The following is a 19,666-nucleotide window of genomic DNA, read 5'->3' as shown; positions in this document are numbered from 1 at the left end:
TGTAATCTAATCTAAAATTTGTATGCAGCTATGACAGTGTTAGCTGTGATAAGGTTATGGACTTCTGCTTCTTTTCATGGTAGAAATTGCCTTAGTGATTTGGGTTTTGCATGTGAAATTAGCCATGGATCATGTACAAGTGGGTACATGGATGCTCAGCTCTGCAGAAGTGCTGAATACTGAGAGCTGTGTTGGAGCAAACGGGAAGTTACAGTGTCTGTGTCCATATCTGATAGTGGGCTCCTGGTTCTGTGCCTGCCATTGTGCTTAAACTGAAATATAGCTTTAAAATCAGTTTTCAACTATAAAACTGTATTCTTTCAATTGCATCCAATATAGGTTTAAATTGTATCATAAAGATACTTTGCAGTGCCTAAGTAACCTGCTAATTACCTATGTGGTGGTATGTCACACAGACATGATTTTTAGTAAGTTGAACCATTTCTCTAAGGCTACTGAGGACAACTAATAAAGAAAGTACAAAAATACCACGTGTGTTTCTTCTGTACAGGTTTTTCCTCCTTTTTGCAACACATATAGCTGTATATATTTTTTAGATTTAGGAGCTTCCCTGCAACACCATGTTTTGGGGCAGTTTGGACTCCATGCCACCCCCTTTTCAAAAATGTATTACTTTTTTTTTTTTAAGATTCCCACGTTGTAAATAGGCACTACAACTTTGCCACCTTGACTTTCAGGTTTAGTAGGAGTGGGCACCGTTTGGTTTCCATGTGGGCTGGGATGTCTTTCCAGCCCTGGTTTTGTGTTAGTGTATTTGTTTTAATATTTTACATTATTCCATGCAGTAAAATAGCAGAGGATGCAGTAAAATACCAATATTCCAGTTGTTTCTAAGTGACTGAGCTTTTCTGCACATGGAAACAAGCTGTCACTTGGGACAGTGCATTAGGAAATAACAGAGCAACAAGTTGCCCACCAAGAAACAAAGGCATCCCCATGAGTCATTCAGCAGAGTATCTGATGAAACCTAGGCTTAGCTGGATGCTTATAATTTTTAATTTATTTATCCAATTCTTAAATGAATGTTCAGTGAAATTAGAGGGGAAAACTTCATTTATCTGCTATTTTCGTGTCCCATATTTGGCTGCAAGGGTAAAATACACTCCACAAAATAGCTGAAAACAAAACTTTGCAAGAGAAAGTCCTGAGCACTCAGTTGAAAACTTCTCAGCTAGCTGAAAAGTTGGTCTGAAGTAAACACCCATTGCAACCTTCCACGGTTGTGGAAGCATCTCTGGCAAAGAATGATGAAAGTGGTAATTTTAGTTTGCATCATGACTTCATTTGAAAGGGTAAGGGAGGGAGAGAGCGAGTGTTAGCCGGTGGTTAAGCAGTGCAAGTTCAGAAGCTGAAAACACTGTGACACTTGGTACGGCTCTGTGGAGGCTCAGGGGGCTGTGCAGCCCGGGGCGGTGAGGGGCCGGTCCTGTCCCGTGAGGAGGCGCGGCGGAGCGCAGGATCCCCGGCCGTGCCGATGGGCCCGGAGGCGGCGGCCTGTTGCTGGCACTGGGCGGAACCCCAGGCGTCTCGGGTTCCGCGGCCGAGAATCGAAACCGAAAGCGGCCGGAGAGGAGCGGCCGGGCAGCCATGGAGGGGCTGTGCCCGTGCTCCTTCCCGCTGCTGGTGCGGGGGGACTGGGGCCCCGCCGAGCCGCCGGCCGCGCTCAGGAAGAAGCTGCTCTGCTACTTCCAGAGCCAGAAGCGCTCGGGCGGCGGCGAGTGCGAGCTGCGGACCGGGACCGACACCGGGACCATCCTCGTCTGCTTCGTCCGGCCCGAGGGTGAGCGGCCGCGCCCGGGCGGGGGGGCTGATGGCGATGCCCGCGGCCAGACGGGCAGGGGGCGGCCGCCCCCCCCCGACTGGTGCCTGCTCTGTTGGCAGTGAGGGAGCGGGTGCTGAGGCGGCCGGCCCACGAGCTCGTGTGGGGGTCCGGAGAGCGGCTGTCGCTGCAGGTCACCGCGCTGCCCGCGGACGGCGACCCCGCGCAGGTGAGGCGGGCGCGGTGAGGTGGGCGCGGGTCCGGGCGGGCGGCGTGGCCGCGGGTGACCGCTCTCCTCTCGTTCCCTTGCAGGAGGCGGGACCGGCCGGCGGGACCCAGGCGCCAGGTAGGGGCTGCGGCCCGAGCGCCCGGGGGCTCCGGGGCTGGCGGGGCACCGGCCCGGCGAGCCCTGAGGAGCAGCGGGCATGGGGAAGCAGCTGAGCCGCTGCTTGGCCGGGCCGGGCGAACGGCGCTGTACGCTTTGATTCTTCTCCCCAGCGCTCCCCTTCACTTCCCGAATCCTAAACACGATGAAGTTCCTAAGGTGCCACAATCCCCGAGCCACATCCCAGGCACCAGACAGGCCGACCACGCTATCACGGCTAATACAGACCCACACACACACATACACTGCACAATCAATACGCGCACAGCTACTCAATACACATCTGGCTAATACACACACATAGGACTAAGTAATACACACACATGGCCAATACACAGCTAATCAGTGTGTGACTGTCAGTACACACAGACTAATCCATATACACAGGGCTAATACACAGCTCACTGAGCTCTGCTTTCAAAGTACCTGCTTGTGCATAGCGGGGTGATTGTGCAGGTGACTGAGGGCACAGGCTGCAAAAGCAGTTTGGTCAACATTACCATTGTCCTTTGTTTTCTAATGCAGCTGCATTTCCTCTTGTTCTAAACTAGGAAGTTGCGTGGTCATGCTGGGTCAAACACATCCTGACAGAGTCTTTTCCAGCAGTCTCAGTTTTCAAAGGCACTTCTCTCCCAAGGGCTGATGTCCTCAGCACTTCTTACGTTCAGTGCAGCTTTTTGTGTGAGGAAAGTGCTGTACTGCATGGCAGGACTTGCTCATGGTGGTTCGTGCAGCATGACTGTGTGCTGACATTATGCCTGAAGCTTCTTGAGCTCAGAGTCTTTCTGTAACCAATTCAACTTTTGGCTTAAAAATAGAGGAATCTGTGGAAGTCTGTGATTCTGACAGTGTCAAATGAAAATTCAAGCTGTGTTAGCTCCTGGGTGTACATTAATGTGTCCATTTTCTTCTTGAAGTACCCAGCAACTGAGAAACTGTTGTCATTTATCTCTAGTTAATGAATCCCAGGTGTCTCTTCCCATTTGCCAGAATAAGGAAAGTCCTGTGTGTACTCAGCAGGAGAAGACAGGTAAGTGTGTCACTTACCTGGTGGTGACCATTGTATTCTTTCTCCTTTGGTTTTCTGGACCTTTCTGCTGCAGCAGTGCCCTGGTCACCCTCATGGCTTGTGTTGTTTGTCTAATGTAGTAATTGTGATCCCAGGCTAAAAGAAAGAAATGTATTTTTTCTTTTCTGTGAGCCCCCACTTCATTGTCTGCCTCAGACACTTCCTTTGGGGGCAGCAGTGAATGCTGGCCTTTGTTCTGGCTGGGGCTGTCCCTACCCAGACCTTCCCAGCTGCTGCCAGCCGTGCTGGGGCAGCCCTGTGCCGGAGCATCGGGAGCTGTGTACCCCAGGTACACCTGAGCAGCCGTGGCAGCCAGCAAGTATAAAACCCAGGTGACCCACAGCTGTGTCTGAACTGTGAATGGGGAGCACTGGTTCCCCTCATTGTGTGTTTGTGAAGAAGCTTTTGTATCTTTTACTTCTGCTGTCTTTGCCTGGTGATGAACTGAAGCATTTCCTCCCTACGTGTTGATGCAGCAGCTCCCACTAGTGATCTGCTTAACTTCTTTGGGATTCTTACCCTGTTCTTTTCCCTGGCCCTGAGTGTGATCTGAACAAAAAGTGGTGTGAAAGCTTGGAAGGTGGGAAGCTTGGTTTTTTTCTTAACTTTTGCCTAAGGCTTAGGGTGTGATCTTTTATTTCAGAATCGTGTGAGAAATTGGAAGCAGAGAAAGCAACCTCCAGGAATTCTGCTGTAGTAGTCACCACTGCCTCTGGGGAGAAAATAGAAGATGAGATTTTGGAAATGTACTTTGAAAGTAGAAGGAGGTCTGGTGGGGGGCCCATTGAGTCCTATGTCAAAAAGAATGACCAAGTGATCATCACCTTTCAGGATGAGCAAGGTACGTTATGGGTGTTACACTGCTTAAGCTCCCTTTTAAAAATAGGCCTTTGCTGGTGCAGGGTCTCTCTGTGGGCATTGCTCCAAGCAGAAATGGTATATTATTGCTATTGTTTAACGTGCTACTCTGCTGTGACATCTCTGTTTTTCTGTGGGACTAGATGCCCAAGAAGTTTTACAAAGAAAGCATCACTTGAGTAAAATTGATCTGGTTGTGAAGCCATGGCAAGTGGCAACTTCCCAGGAGTCTTGCCAAGTGGAGAACTCTGGAGGATCCCTGCTTCCCACCGCAGTTGTGCTGGAAAATGTGAAGGACACAACCAAAGATTGCATGTTAATTTTGCTGGTAGAGAATGTCAGTGGCTTGTCAGAGGAGGATGGTGACTTCAGTGTGGAAATGATACCTGAGTTATGTGCTGCTGTAGTTACTTTTACTGGAAATACTGGTAAGAAGGAGTCAGAGTTGAAGCTCTTTTTATTAGGTACATGTTTGTATGCATGTGTGTGAGTGAGATTAAGCTGGAAATATTATCTTTTGTATTTTTAAGGTTTGATCTGGTATTATGTCCTTTTAAAGGAGGATTTACTTCACTTAATGCCATAACCTTTATCTGTGATGTAGAGAGGCCAGTGCAAATCAGAAAGAGAGCTAGCTCTGGTTTTGACAGTAAACACAACAGGTAGGACTAAAACCAAACTATATCTTAAAACAAGCAATGAAGGATGTACTTGGTCTGAGAACAGAACAATGGTAAAAGCTATCCTTGCCAAAAGCTGTCCTTCAGGGAAGGTGTAGTTTTTTCTGCCTTAGAAATGATTTGTCTCTCATGTCATGCTCCAGTCCTAAATTTTTGGTGTAGCCTTCAGGAAATAAGTGGATCTTTAAGAAACTTAATTATTTTTCCTTGACAGGCAGAAAAGTGTTTTGACTGTCTTTTATTGTGAGGATAATGGGGGAAGTAGCCGAAATGAGAATGTATTTGTCATAAAATGGAGAGAATTTGAATTCTTAACTTGTGTCTTATTAGTTATGTATGAAGCCATAGCCTAAAAATGAACCTGATGTTGTTTTCTGCTGGAGCTAAAGAACCCAGTGACAGTCAGTAGGAAAACTAGTGGCAAATTCTGGCTGCAATCATTGTAGTCAACAATTGTAATCAACCATGAGGGGAATACTGAGTGACAGATACAGAATATGTGGAAAGAGGTAGCTTTGTGGCTAGCTCTGGACTGATTTTGTAATTCAGTGCTTTGATCAGTGCACACAGTGATAGTCTGCAGACATCATGGTAGAAAAACAAGCTCCGAGCTTGATCTTTTCTTTTTTCATCTCCTTTCTCTTTCTAGATGCAGAGGAATTTGTTGAAAAGCTGAATCAAAACCAGAGAGCAAGGGAACAAAACATTACTGCATGGTGCCTTGAGCAAACAAAAACTGTTAGGGCTGAAAATATACCACCCAACACCTCCAGTCACTATATTACTGTCTACTTTGAAAATGAGAAGTACGGTGGCGCACAGACAGTGGATGTTCGACTGCTGCCTGATGAAGATGCAGCTATCATTACATTTGGTGACCAAAAAGGTAATGCAGAAATGCAGAGCCCTTATTGCTTTGAGAACCTCCCATTTAAAGATCAGAATGTGGATTTTCTAGAGAAATACCTCCTTTGCCATTGTAAAATGGCAGACGTGGTGCTTTGCCCACAGGTCTCATGCCAACTGGAGTGCAAGCTTCAGTTTTGGACCAGCTGGCCATAAGGCATAGAATTTTTTCATTTTCTAGACAGTTTATTTCACCCAGGCCTTGATTCTTGCAGAGTTCAGGTTGCAGTTTGAGTTCCATGGAGCGTGCACAGCCCCTTGGGCACAGGGATTTCCCCCCCACCTGCCATCTTGGGCACCAGCTGCCCATGGCAACATGCCCAGTCTGGCTCGTCTCAGGACAATTTCTTGGGCAGCTTTTTGGCTGGAGAGCAGGTGCTATGGGTTGTCCAGTCAGTGGCAGAAAAGTGTAGGACAAGGGAGAAAGAAACTGGGGGCATTGCAGTGAAGGGGAGAATTGAAGAGGAGTTGAAGGAAAGAGATGGTCTTTTGGGAAAACAGAGGAGCTGTGGTTTGAACTGCTGAGTAATAGCCTAGACAACTATGGAGCTGGGCACTTGAAGTACAGCATATAAAAGAAGTGGGGGCAGAGATTATGCACACCTCCTCCCAGAGGTGGATGCTGTTGTGCTTGACTGTCTCTCTTCAACTCAGTTTCTGGCATTTAAAATTAATAATTCTTCAAAAATCTGGAATTATTTCTATTTGGGAAGTGGAGGGAATTAATCTAAAAATATTCTTAAAAATAAAAAAACATTATTATATAGAAAATATAGTTTTAAAACCCCCAAACAATGAAAAAAAACCCAGAACAAAAGAGAAGATCTTAAGTGCTGACATTAATAACTTGGGGGGTTGTTTGTTTGTTTTAGATGTAACAAATATCCTGGCAAAGAAGCATTCACTCAACAAAACACCAATCTTTGTCTATCCTTACTACACCTCACTGGAAACGGCTCTATATGGAAAGGATGGGCCACAGATAAAGAAACCAGATCCAATTACATTGCCTCTGGATCCCTATATCTGGAATTATTTGCAAGGAAATAGTAGCTTAATTAAGGCAATAGATCATGAAATGGCAGAGTGTAATTGTGTGCCAGTGTGGCCTGATGGCCTCTGTGCAGATCCAGCAGTTACTTTGCATCCTTCAGCCATTTTTTCTGAGCGGAAGAGATCAGTATCTCGATTGGTCAAGGCATGGAAAAAAGAAGTTTCCACAGCATTTTCACACACCATATCAAAATATGAGGCAATTAAATGTCAAGTAAGCACAGAGGTGTGGGAAGCCATTAGGAACAGGTTTCCCCATGATGAAGTTCTGATGATCCCAAATATTTCCAAGGATTTACATGTTCTAGTAGGTGAAAAAGAAGTTGTGAAGAAGGTTGAACAAGAACTGAAGCTTCTGATTGAAAAGGCCACCAGAGAAATTGAAAGAGAAAAGCAAAGAACTGAACTGAAAGTCAAGACAGTGAATCCAGGGGAATATGGAATTTTACGGATTACTGGTCTGGAAGAAAAATTTCGTACAGAGTTCCCAGACCTGCAAATAACTTATGATAATTTGGAGAAGAGCATTAACCTATCTGGAGTGCCTGAGGAAGTTTACAAAGTAAAAGGAGAAATACTTGATCATGTATACAAAATGGCAAAGAAAGCAATTAATGTCCACCCTTCTATTTTTCAGTTTTTAGAACATATTGATAATGAAACCCTGTCACAGAGCCTGTTTATATCAAAACAAATTAATGTCTTTTATGAGCTTGGTGCGGGAGAGATCATCCTGAAAAGCAATGCTCCTGAAGATCTCCTAAAAGCAGAGGAAGAAATAAAGAAAGAACTGGACCACAAAGGTATTACTCTGGGGGATGAGTCAGTCCTCCAGAAGGAGGAATGGCAGATGCTAGTCAAGGAAAACTGCTCTAATGGAGCTGTAGCAGTCACTCAGGCAGAGAGTCAGATCATGATTGCTGGTCTTTCTGAAGCTGTAGCAAAAGCCTTTGAGGAACTTTCCAGCTTTATAGATGAGAACACACAGGTGAAAAAGGTCATTGAAGGGAAGCCGATGGCACTCATAAAGTTTTTTAAGAAAGAGAAGGTCAATGATTGGGCTGCCTTACCAAAAAAAGGTGTGAAAGTTGACTTTAGCACACAGAAAAACTGTGAAGTTATATTGTTGAGTGGGCCGAAGACAAAAGTGCTGGAGGGAGTCAGCTTAGTTGAGCGAATTCTGTCTGGCCTGCATTTTAAGCGCGTGGTGATTGACTTGCCAGGAGCCAAGGCATATATAAAAGAGCAAGCACACCTTTTGGCCCCCCATATAAAAGAAGTGTACAAGTGTTTAGTCCTCCTGGAAGAGCAGCCAGAAGAACATCTGAAAGAACAGAAACAACATAGTAACAGTGGCAAGCTCCATATGGAGGTGACCATGGGTGAAACTGTAATAGCGCTTTATAAAGCTGACTTGTGCACTCATCCTGTTGATGTTGTGGTGAATGCATCTAATGAAGACCTAAACCACATTGGTGGCCTGGCTGAGGCACTGTCAAGGGCAGCTGGGCCAGCACTGCAGGAGGAGTGCAATGAGCTGGTGAGGAAGCAGGGGAATTTGCAGCCTGGTGACGCAGTGATCACGCGCCCTGGGAAACTGCCCTGCAAGAATGTCATCCACGCTGTCGGGCCCAGGTGGAGCAGGGAGAGATCAGAAATGTGTGTGAACCTGTTGAGGAAGACAGTGAAAAATTGTTTACAGCTAGCTGAAACGCACAAGCATCGTTCCATAGCTCTGCCTGCTATAAGTGGAGGGATTTTTGGCTTCCCAATGGAACTGTGTACTTATTCCATTGTGTCCTCCATCAAGGAGACCTTGGAAGAGTCCAAGGGGAACAGCAGCTTGAAGGAGGTTCATCTTGTGGGTTTTGCACAGGATAACATTCAGGCTTTCAGCAAGGCATTTGGAGAAGTGTTTTCAGAGTCTTCAGCTTCCTACAGGCCACTGCATGATGTCAGTTCAGTTCCTCAACCCAGGCAGAGGAGAACGTCCAAGCGTATCAATAACTTCCCATTCATAACAACTCAGGAAGGCCTTAACATCATCCTGCAAACAGGAAGCATTGAAGATGCTGCAGTAAGTGTTCTAAATTACCTCCTTTTGAAATAAAAAGTGGGTTCTTTTTGTGTCCTTTTTTAAAACTAACAAACATGAAACCAATGTCATTGGTGAACACTGGCATGAAGCATGCAGTTGGTATTGCACTTCCTGTGAAGAACCAGTGATTTTGATCATTGATTTCTGGTTGCCTCCTGCACTGAATTTCTGTTAACTGTTTACTGGGATTGCCAGTACTGGAAGCAGCTCTATCCGGGACCCTTCTGCAAAACCTCTGAGGAGTGGATGCCTCCCACAGCTTGTGCGTGCAGCTCCTCCAGTTGGCCAGGGCAGAATGTATGTTAAAATGTGTATGGGGCCCTTCCTGAGGAGCTAAATACAGGGTTTGACACAATGTTCAGTGCCCTTTGTATTTCTCATTCATAAGTTACTGCTTTTCTCACTTCTTTCTCCTTAGATTACCCCAAGTCTTGTTTGTCTTCAGCATTTGCTTGTCCCGGCCATGCATGGGAGGCCCTGCCTACCTCAGTGAACTCAGATTTTGGTCTGTGAGCCTCTCTTTGAGAACAAACTTGCACAAATGTTTTTCAAATGGAGGCAGAGTGACTAAACAAGGAATGCAGAGTTCTCACTCCCACTAGGCTGAATTTAATTTCATTGTTAACTCAGTTTTGTCTTTCTTTGGGCAGGCTCATGATATTAGAATTGAGCATAATTTCAGGTTTATCCCAAAACTTTGTTCTCTCTGGTTGCTGTCCCAAAAATTTACCTTGTAGACCATCAGGCAGGGTGTATTTGATTATCCAAAGCAAAATTTAAATTTGATATTGACAAGCTAGAGTTTTTGCTTGTGTGTTTTTCAGACATCTGTTGTTGTCATCAGTGTTGGCAAAGATCTCCAGCTTGACAAAGGGCCACTTGGTAAAGCTTTGCTGAGCAAGGCAGGGCCAATGCTTCAGACAGGCTTGAGCAAAGAAGGTGGAGGAAGAATACCTGAGGAAGGATCTGTGTTGAAAACTAAAGGTTACAATCTGGCTTGCAGTGTTGTGCTTCATGCTGTGGTACCTATGTGGTCCCAGAAAAACACACCTGCAAAGGTAAAAGGGTCTTTATTTGCCTGAATTTTTCTGGGATTTATAGTGTGTTTAATGCCGCTTTTCCTCTGAAATGAGAGACAGGGTCATAGAAGATGAGCCAGTTTGACTCTCTCTTTTTTAACTGTGGGCTGATCCCTTGTTGACTAATAAATTCCTTGTCAATTCCTTGTGTATGGAAGTAATTGTATTTTAATATTAAGAGATAGCTGAAATGGAAGGTGTTACATTACACATACTGGGAAAAAATTACCTCCAGTAACTGAAAAAATAATTGTGCTTTACAGGTCTTGGGCGACATAATCACAAAATGCCTGGAGATTGCTGAAGAACTGTCTTTGAAATCAATTACTTTTCCAGCAATTGGGACAGGGAATTTAGAATTCCCGAGATCTCTTGTTGCTAAATTATTGTTTGACAAAGTGTTTGAATTCAGTAGTGAAAACAGAGTGAATTCTCTTGAAGAAGTTCACTTCCTGTTGCACACGAAAGACACAGCTAATATTCAGGTGAGTTACTGTAGTTTCCTTTCTCTATTATATTATGGTGTATCTGAGTCTGTCTCATGATACTTGGCTATCTGATGATATTCAAAGAATCTGCAAGGTGCTTGTTCTTATACTAAAGAAAAAGTTTGCTGACAGTCTCTAGATCATCTATACTTAAAGTTGTCTTTTTGGTTCTACCTCCCATGGTCACCCATGTATGGAGTACAGTCCTGCTCCCTTCCTGTCCTTTCCTGTTTCCTGAGAATAATACATACAAAAGTGTAATTACTCTCTATCTCATGAACTCACCTAATTCTTCAGCCTGTAGGTCAGACAAGTTTGCTGTAACTACTGCTTCAGTGCCTGCACCTTTGGCAAACACGTGTGCATTTAAGTGCTAGTGTCTTTTTAGGGGGAATCATTGTGCTAGGATTGCTGTGCTGGTAAACTTCTCCAGTAGAAACATAGAAGTATTCTCCATCCCCCTCTCTTCAGTGTCCCCTTAGCATAAATTTTCTATATCCACAGTCAAGTTACTCATTTCACACCAAAAGAGAGCAGTCACATTGTGAATTGATGTCCAGATAAGTGTTTCTACATCTGTTGCCTTCTGTACTTCGTGCAAGAGCTTTCAGTACATTTTGAAAGGCTAAACTTGAAAGCTACTGTGTCAAAGCCTGAGCTATTGTGCCTAGAGAACGGTTTCTTACATTCCCTGTGAGACCTGAGCTAGTGTGAACTACTCACTCACTGTAAGGATGCCTTCTGCTGCTGTGTCCCTGTGGAATGGTAACTAGGGTTTGGCCCAGTTATTTGTGATTTTGTGTTGCTCACACTGAACAGCCTTGCTCTCTGAGAACAACATCTGGCAGAACTTGCCATCAGCATTGTGGCAGATGATGTGAAGTAATTTCAATTTAGTTCTTTCTAAATGCTTTTTAGCTTCGCTTTTCAAACCTTTATTTCTACTGTGTGAAGATTCTACAGGGGTTGATTGTAATTTCGTTCTCTAGGAATTTTCAGATGAACTTGAAAGCAGGTCTGTAGCTGTTAAAGGGCAGAAGCTTTCTCCAAATGACACTAGCCAAAGCACAGGTAAGGTTTATTCACAGAAGCTGTGTGCCTACTGATTTTTTTTTATTATTTTTTTCAAGTATTCCAGGGAATGCATTCATTATGGATATTTAGGGACTTGCTTGGTGAGCATGTCATTCCCAGAGTCTGAGTGGCTACTGTGAAGGCCGTATTTTCAGGCTGAGTGTCTGGTATGTCTGAAATAGTGTTAGAGATGATAAGAAAAAAAGTGTTCCTGTGATTCTGTATCTGGATAGCACCCCTCAAAATTGGAACAGCAGAAGCTATAAGGTGTCAAGGGCATAAGCAGTGTTTTTCTTTTATTGCTGCAGCAGTAGATTAAACTGTGAGCAAGGCAGTGTCTTTCTCTGTCCTGGGAAGGCAGGTGAGATCCTGGGTATGTGTGTTGAAGTGGTCTTTTTGAAATACTCTCCAATCTTTTACGTGTTCAGATGAATAGCAAAACCAAACTGAAATGTCTTTGGTATTATCCATCTTGATGGAACTCCAACCTGTAGAAAAATGAGTTACATTTTGAAAACTTAATTATGATTTTATGAATAACACATGGGTAAAAAGTTCCATCTTTTCAAGAAGTAGAAAACCTGCCTGGAAACTCTGTGAGACACAGGAAAAAGGCAGTGAGACTTGGAAAGTTTGCTGCTCTCTGGCATCGGAGTTTTGCAATGGTAAAATGTCACTAAGTAGTGGGTGTGCAGCAAAACACATTTTCCCTGCCATCCTGCCATGACAGAAATTATGGGAATGAGTGCAGGTTGAGTACAGACTCCTGTGGAAGGGAATGATTTTCAGTTAGCATGGCAGGCAATCCTTTCCACAGGCCGAGTCTGTAGCCAGTCTGTGGTCTCTGTAGGCATTGTACCCAATCACTCCTTTCTGCTCAGGGTCTGTATTTCTTTCCCTGCAGCTTTTCCTGCTGTCCCTTCAACCTCAGCACACAATGTGCCTGAAATGACAATTGGCTCCGTCGTGTTCCGGGTGGCAGAAGGTGATATTACCAAGGAGGAGGGAGATGCCATTGTAAACATAACAAACCAAACCTTCAGCCTCAAAACAGGTATTTTTTAATTGATACTATGTATGAAAAAAGTATGTGTACTTGGAAGGGCTGGGAAGGAAGAGGAGCGAGTATTTTTCTTCAATGCTTTAAAGCCTTTTATTTGCTTCACAGTGTTGTTTCTGTTTTGCTTCTTAGGGTACAAAAGTTCAATTAGGGAGTGTCTGAACTTTATCCACTTGTTTATCTGTGTTACAGGACAGCATGTTTAAGACTCCCTTGCAGAAAGGGAAACTAAAAATCTTTTTATAGAACACCTCTCAGACTAAAGGAGGAGACAAACGTCAGTGAGGTTTTGACCTTGGTGAAACTTGTTAGGTACTCAAAACATCAAGTTGAATTAAAACGCATATAAGGCTAAAATTTTTGCTACACTGTTTTAAATTTATCATCTGTAATGTTATCAGAAATTAGACATTTTTAGATGTGATGAAGGCATACAGTTCTGCCTCAGATGGGACTTTAACAGCAGTAACAGTGGATCCATGTTGCTCTTCTCATTTAAGGTGTCTCCAGAGCAATTCTGAATGGTGCTGGAAAAGCAGTTGAAGATGAATGTGGTGTACAAGGTATGGTACAACATTTCTGACCTTTCCAAAGGTGTTAATGCATGGCAGGGAATCTCTTGGAATATTTTCTCAGTACTGACTACTGTAGTTCCATCTGTATTACACACTGTGTTACAGCAACTAGTTTTTAATCAGTTAATGTGGTATTTGTAAAACATCTAATGAGGGAAGGAAAAGAAAAATCTTCAGGAGGAGACAGCTTCTGAGCATACATAAAGATCCAAATCTATTGTTATTGTTATCCTCTTATTCCAATAAAGATTTCCTTGATGAAAACAGAGTCAACATCAAACAGAGCCATGAGCAAGGGATGATTGATGCTAGCAAAAATGTTAATAGAGAAACCATTTGTAGGCTAAATACAGCTGTTGGACAGCAACTATAATGAAAGAGCAAAGATGGGTGAGTATGTGGTTTAAACCACCAGAAAATAAGGGAAGTGGGAAATATGCAGGTGTGGAGGTCAGCTTGGAAGATCAACCAAAGGAAGAGAACTATGTGGAAGAGATCTGAGGTAAACAAGCTGTTCTTGCATAGGCCAAGGGGGCTAGGTGGCCTGCAGGTAGATGGCATATTTGTGTGTGTGTGTGTGTCTGTGTGTGTGTGTGTGTGTGTGTAGACAGAGTGCCAGTCTGCATGAAGTTCTCCAAGTTTATCGAGCAAACCTGACAAACAAAGGCACACACTACATTTATTTGCCAAAGGAGGCAAATATTTTACAAAAATAAATGGAGCTCTTGTGCCTTGGAAGAGAAAATTGAGTGAAGGGGTTGCTCACTTTATGGAAGGAGACAAAAGCTTATCCTGGGGCATATTTCTCAACATTTCTTATTTCCTAATGAGGACTGGTACACATCTGTATTGGGGATAATTGTTGATTATTTTTTCCTACTTGTGTTTCAGCCCAGAAAACTGACAAGAACTATATCATCACCCAGGCAGGAAACCTGCCATGCAAAAACATAATGCATTTTGTTTACCAGAGTGATATCAGGTCCCTGGTTTCCCAGGTGCTCCAGGAGTGTGACCTGCAGCAGTACACCTCTGTCATCTTCCCAGCAATTGGAACAGGTCTGTGTCTTCTTTCCTGAAAAGGGCTCAGTGCATGTGATTCTGCTGATCTCAGGGCTCAAGTGATGAGTTTGATTTATCTGGAGAGGTTATTATTTGGTGAAGATATATTTGGAAATATGCAGTCTTTAAAAATGCTATTAGAGGCTTATGAAAGCTAAAAATCTTCACTCTTTACAGTGATCTAGTACATCAAGAGCATGAGTTTTCTAAAGCCAGCACTTCCTTGCTAACAGGGATTCAAAGGCATGTCTGTGCTTGCTGAAGAACCTGCAGCCTGGTATGTGTGGGCAGCTCACCAGAGAGTAGCCAGGGACTTACTTCTCCATTGCTGAAATCAATAGGTGATGGAACTCTGGCCAGCAGCTGCACAAGTAGGATTGGTACAAATGTCAGAAACCCCAGACTGGCCCTTTTTCTTCTCTTGTTCTTGAGAATCCAGAACTGCACCCCATGCACGTGGGAACCTCTTGCATGAATAAAACTAGGCTTGCATTTTGAGCAAGGAATGGACTACTGGGTCACTGAGCAGCAGGCCTGTGGCCTGTTAGTTACCCGAGCCACATCATCTACATCATAACCTGTTTGGTTGCCAAGCCAAAAAAAGGAAACTTCTATTTTTCCCTTACTGGAGAGGTGGTCCCCAACTTTCTTTTCCTGATAAATAGAAACCTTTCTTGATTGCCAGCCTGACATTATTCTCAACCTGTTTATGGTCCAGGGGATTGTGTGGGTGTGTTCATAGCTCTTCTTTTCAAGACATTTTAATCATCTGTAACAGTTATTAACACTTTCTAGAGCAAAATATCTGGAACTTTTTTCAGGAGAGGCACGCCGCAATCCAGCTGAGGTAGCTGGCAACATGATAGATGCAGTAACTGACTTTGCAAAAAAGAATCCTGCCACGTCTGTGAAAACTATCAAAGTTGTCATCTTTCAGCCACATCTGATGAGTGTGTTCCAAGCAAGCATGCAGAAAAGAGAACAGTCTACTGCAACACGAATCAAATCTTTTGTTTCCAAGGCATATCACATGGGTAAATGTAAGTAGATGTCACTTAAATGCAGGTTATAGATCAATCTGTTTAGCACCAGCTAAAAGAGACTAGTATTAATGAGAATATTTCTGTATTTCAATGTAGCACTCTGGAGCTCTGAGAAACATTCCCCAAAGGAAAAAACTAAAGTGCTTTTGGAAAAGAAAATCGACCTGGCTGTTGTGCAGATTTGTGGTGAAAATAAAAAAGAAGTGGAAGAAGCCGAAAAGTGGCTGAGAAGTGCAATTTCAAGAGAACAATCTCATACAGAAATTGTAGACGAGACTATCTCTCATTTCGATGAAGAAGAGGATGAAGAACTGGATGACCTAGAAAAGAAATTAAAAATTCGTCTTAATTTGAAGAGTACCTCTATTGAAATTACAGGGGTTGCAAAAGATGTCTGCCTGGCTTCTTTAGCTGTTCATAAAATGATTCTCAAGATAAAAGCTGCTAAAGAGGCCCAGGCAAAACTTCTGCAAAATTCAGTTGAATGGAAATACAGTGAAAAGGACTACTATGTACCCTTCAACAGTCTCACAAATGTGGAGTTGGAAAATGCTTACAAGACAAAGCAGAAAACTGTTGAAGTCATCATTGGTGAGCGAATATACACAGTGGATATGGAACGCAAGACTGCTGTGGATGCCCAAGGAGGACAGATATCCATTATACGTATTGACAAATCTGAAGGTAAGGAAAAGCATCTTGACAAACTGATGTTCCCATGGGACAATCTGGTTGCATCCAGTAAGAGAAAAGAAAAGGGAATGATGAGAATATTTAAAATATATATTAGAAGCTTCATGCAGGTGCTTTTCTGGAGAATGTAGAAGGGAACCAAATTGGGAAGTAAAAGAACTTTGCAGCTATTTAAAATATTTTGAAAAGAGAGTAATGCGTTCTGATGTTCTTAGCAGGCTTGCTAGCAATAATGTTCTAATGAGCAATTGTCATGCTAGATCTCAGCTCACTTCTGTTCTTGAGCCATACCCTCTTCCATTTACTGCTGGTCCTTTACAATACAAGGAGATCCTTCTTTCTGAGTTGTCCATAAGCAAGATGTGTAGACTTCTAGAAGGATTTGTAGCAGGTCATGTTTAATTTTAGGCAGGGGATTTGGGTGAATGTGATTGATTGTGTTTCTTCTGCAGATCAAAAGTCAACAGTGCTCCCTCCAACGTGGGACCCTATGGAAAATGAGCAACTCAAAATAGTGGAACTAAAACCAGACTCAAGAGAGTATAAAGATGTGCAAGGAAGGTTTCTGCAGACCTGTCAGTTATTCAGAATTGAAAAGGTAAAAGCAAGTCATCATTTCTGAACATAAATAACTTAATGGCAAGTGATGAAGGATACTAATAACAGAAAAAGAAATTCCCCATGGATTTCTAAAGTTGGGACAAGTCTTTCTGGCTGTCATTAACTTTATTCAGCTTTAATCAGTTTAATGTTGCAGTTGAGGTATTTGGAGCAGCTTTTAAGCAGTCACTTCTTCAGCTTCAGGGGAGAGTGCTCTTCCTTGGAATGGTTTTTGCTGTAGCTGAGCACATGTTTTGCCCACGTAAGCCACATGTGCTGTGCAGATCCAGCAGGCATCAACAGCCTGGAAACCTGTGAAAAGCTCCTGTATTGTTTCCCAAGAAGTGTTTATCTCATAGTTTGGGCTGGGTTCTGCCATCTGCCATGCCAAAGTTTGGAAGGATTTGACTAACTTATTTCATCATCTGATATATGTGTATTTGAGCTAAGAGGGGAATCTTGGAAGCAGATTGAATGACTGATAGGCTAATTTTTTTCATTATAGCAACCTACCCACTTTCTTTCTTTCTTTCTGTCTTACTTTCAAACTTCACAGATTGAAAGGATACAGAACCAATATTTATGGAAAAACTACCAAATAAAAAAGTGTGAAATAGATAAAAAAAACAGCAACAGAAATAATGAGAGGCTTCTGTTTCATGGGACGGGTCAGGAGTCATTAACCCTTATTAACAAACAAGGATTTAACCGGAGCTATGCTGGAATGCACGGTAATGTAACTTTCCAAACAACTCTTGTTTTCCTGTATAGGGCTAGGACTGATTTGCCATGCCATGTATAGTCCTACCTTGTATGCAACATTATTTATGCAATTTATATCTCCCTATTGCAAATAAAAAGCAGAGTTGTCCAGAGATTCACAGGCTCTGAAGGTGGCAGATAAGGAGTTGCTGAAACACTCATGAACCTTTGCTTTTCTGACTACAGCTGCAAACTTTGGAAACGGAACGTACTTTGCTGTTAATGCCAGCTATTCTGCCAACGACTTCTACTCTAGACCAGATGTGAATGGGAAGAAGTACATGTACTTGGCCCGAGTCCTTGTTGGAGAATATTCTCTGGGGAAAAAAGGATCAATTACTCCAGCACGAAAAAATGTTAGCAACTCTGTAGATCTGTATGATAGTTCAACTGATAATGTGAGCCAGCCTTCCATGTTCATAATTTTTAATGACATTCAAGCTTATCCAGAATACCTTATCACTTTCACTAGGTAAGTATTTTGATTGCAGCCACAACTGTGTGTCTTTCAGCCTTTATGTAGGATGGAGACATCTGTAACAAAACACACAACAAATATAATAAATAATTGTGTCAAATTAAATTCTGAGTTGATTTAAGCAATCTCTGGCAATTTCTGATCCCCCTGAGGCTTGTTTACACTTGAGCAGCTAATTGTATTAAGACTTGAGCACAATATTGTACTGCAATCCTCTTTTAGATTATGTAGCGAGCCTTTGTACTGTATCAGCCACACAGCCTTAGGGTCTTCCTAATTGCTGGTGGGGAATTGGAAGGGATAATGCAGCCATGGACTGTTCAATGTTGCATTTCTGATGTCTTCTTACACTCTGTGACAATCTTATAACAAGTTATGTTAGAGCAGTTTTCAATAAATGAACCAGTTGTAATAAATAGCTTGTGTTTGTCTTAAACCTCTTTGAACATTTAGCATTGGTTTTTAAACAGTGAACTTCAATGAACTTGACATTGCAGATATGGAATGACTTGTTTTTAAATACAATAACCCTACTGCTTTGCAGCACCCCCAACTTTGAAAAGCCTTTGGCTCCTCTGAATGTATTTTGTTTGACTTACTTGGTTGTATGATTAAGAAAAAAAATCTTCCAATGCTTTCTTTACGTAGTTAGGTTACTGTTACAGTTTTACCCTGGGTCCTGTAGGGTAACTGCAGCCAAGGGACACCTTTTCTAGGGAGGAGGTGTGAAATAACACAAATATGCAAGTCAAATATCTCAGTAGAGCTATAAACCTCAGGCTGTGCATTTGTACATCCCATCCTTCTGTGGCAGTAGTGGAACTGCCTCCTTTGGGCTTTTTTGCTTTTTACTATGTTAAAAAAAACTTCTTCAGTGGTTAGAAAAGTTCAATTTTCTAACCACTGAAAATTGCTGAGATCAAGTGTGTTGAAATCAATTTAACCTAGAGCTGGAGATCAAGGTATTGGTATGGGGGCCAAAAGTCTCAGTTTTGCTTATACAGTGAATAAACTTATTAAATCCCTGTAACAAATACCTGTGGCCAGTGGTTCATCAGCATGCCAGGAGCCAGAGGAGATGGCTCCAGGTGCCTCATTGCTGCTGATGGGTCACTGGTGCCAGTGTGACCATTCTCTCCAGGAGCCAGTACTGCATCAGGTCTCAGCTTCCCCAGCGCCACAAGAAGCTGCAGAGGACACCAAGGTGTTTTTTCACCAGTGCTTTTCTTACAAGTGTCTAGGGCAAAAAGCCTGGAGCAGAAAGCTTTCACCCTGGGCTTTGTGCAGGCCATGAGTGACAGATGCTGCTTTTGCAAATGGGCTTATTCCAACAGGCAAAGGCCAGAGGCAGGAGTGTACAAAGGGACCGAGAGTCATTGAATAGCCTGAATTGGAAGGGACCCACAAGGATCATCAAGTGCAGCTCCTGGCCCTGCACAGGACATCCCCCAGAGTCACACCATGTGCCTGAGAGTACTGTCCAAATCCTTTTTGAATGCTGTCAGGCTTGGTGCTGTGCCCACTTCCCTGGGGAGCCTGTTCCAGTGCACAACCACCCTCTGAGTGAATTTTTTCCTGATACCCAACCTAAATCTCTCCTGACACAACTTGTTCCACCCTGATCTTGTTCATCTGGCAGCAATGATGCAAAATGTGAAATATGTAAAAACTTCCTTCAGGAACCATGTTCTTTGGTGTTTGATCTTTGTACACTCTCAAGTTTAATTAACAAGAGAGGAGATTTCATCCAATAAACAGCTAGCAAGTAAGCTCTAACTGATGTTCAGGTGTTAGGAAAATAATTTGCTTGTTAGTAGAATTGCCTTGTTAAGGTTTAGAGCTCAACATGTTTCAGTGATTTGAGACTTAGGAGGAGGTTAACAAGGCTCATGAGAAAGGATTTACCACTGATAGTGGGCACAA

At 43.0% G+C, this 19,666-nt stretch overlaps 1 protein-coding gene across 1 annotated transcript; it reads left to right on the top strand.

Annotated features, from left to right (window-relative positions):
• Positions 1 to 1,476: 1,476 nt before the first annotated feature.
• On the top strand, positions 1,477 to 18,095 carry LOC115905962 (protein mono-ADP-ribosyltransferase PARP14-like). Its single transcript, XM_030952725.1, has 19 exons — positions 1,477 to 1,801; positions 1,903 to 2,009; positions 2,093 to 2,126; positions 3,121 to 3,195; positions 3,878 to 4,075; positions 4,236 to 4,520; positions 5,422 to 5,658; positions 6,551 to 8,808; positions 9,654 to 9,887; positions 10,172 to 10,393; positions 11,386 to 11,467; positions 12,375 to 12,524; positions 13,031 to 13,093; positions 13,997 to 14,164; positions 14,989 to 15,207; positions 15,307 to 15,894; positions 16,356 to 16,501; positions 17,060 to 17,234; positions 17,452 to 18,095. The coding sequence occupies exons 1-19, from the start codon at positions 1,609 to 1,611 to the stop codon at positions 17,739 to 17,741; spliced, it is 5,724 nt and encodes a 1,907-aa protein (XP_030808585.1). The 5' UTR covers positions 1,477 to 1,608; the 3' UTR covers positions 17,742 to 18,095.
• The last annotated feature ends 1,571 nt before the right edge of the window (positions 18,096 to 19,666 follow it).

This window comes from Camarhynchus parvulus, chromosome 7 (genome assembly GCF_901933205.1).
Source record: "Camarhynchus parvulus chromosome 7, STF_HiC, whole genome shotgun sequence".
NCBI classification, from domain to species: Eukaryota; Metazoa; Chordata; class Aves; order Passeriformes; family Thraupidae; genus Camarhynchus; species Camarhynchus parvulus.
Note: the sequence above shows the minus strand (reverse complement) of the source record. Positions and strands in the feature narration are given on the sequence as shown.

What these genes read in the sequence shown, in the direction of transcription:
- LOC115905962 (XM_030952725.1), top strand. Translation starts at nt 1,609, where the DNA reads ATGGAGGGGCTGTGCCCGTGCTCCTTCCCGCTGCTGGTGCGGGGGGAC. An exon ending in GGCATATCACATGGGTAAAT is followed by an intron (nt 15,208 to 15,306) that starts GTAAGTAGATGT and finishes ATTTCAATGTAG; the next exon opens with CACTCTGGAGCTCTGAGAAA. An exon ending in ACGTATTGACAAATCTGAAG is followed by an intron (nt 15,895 to 16,355) that starts GTAAGGAAAAGC and finishes TTTCTTCTGCAG; the next exon opens with ATCAAAAGTCAACAGTGCTC.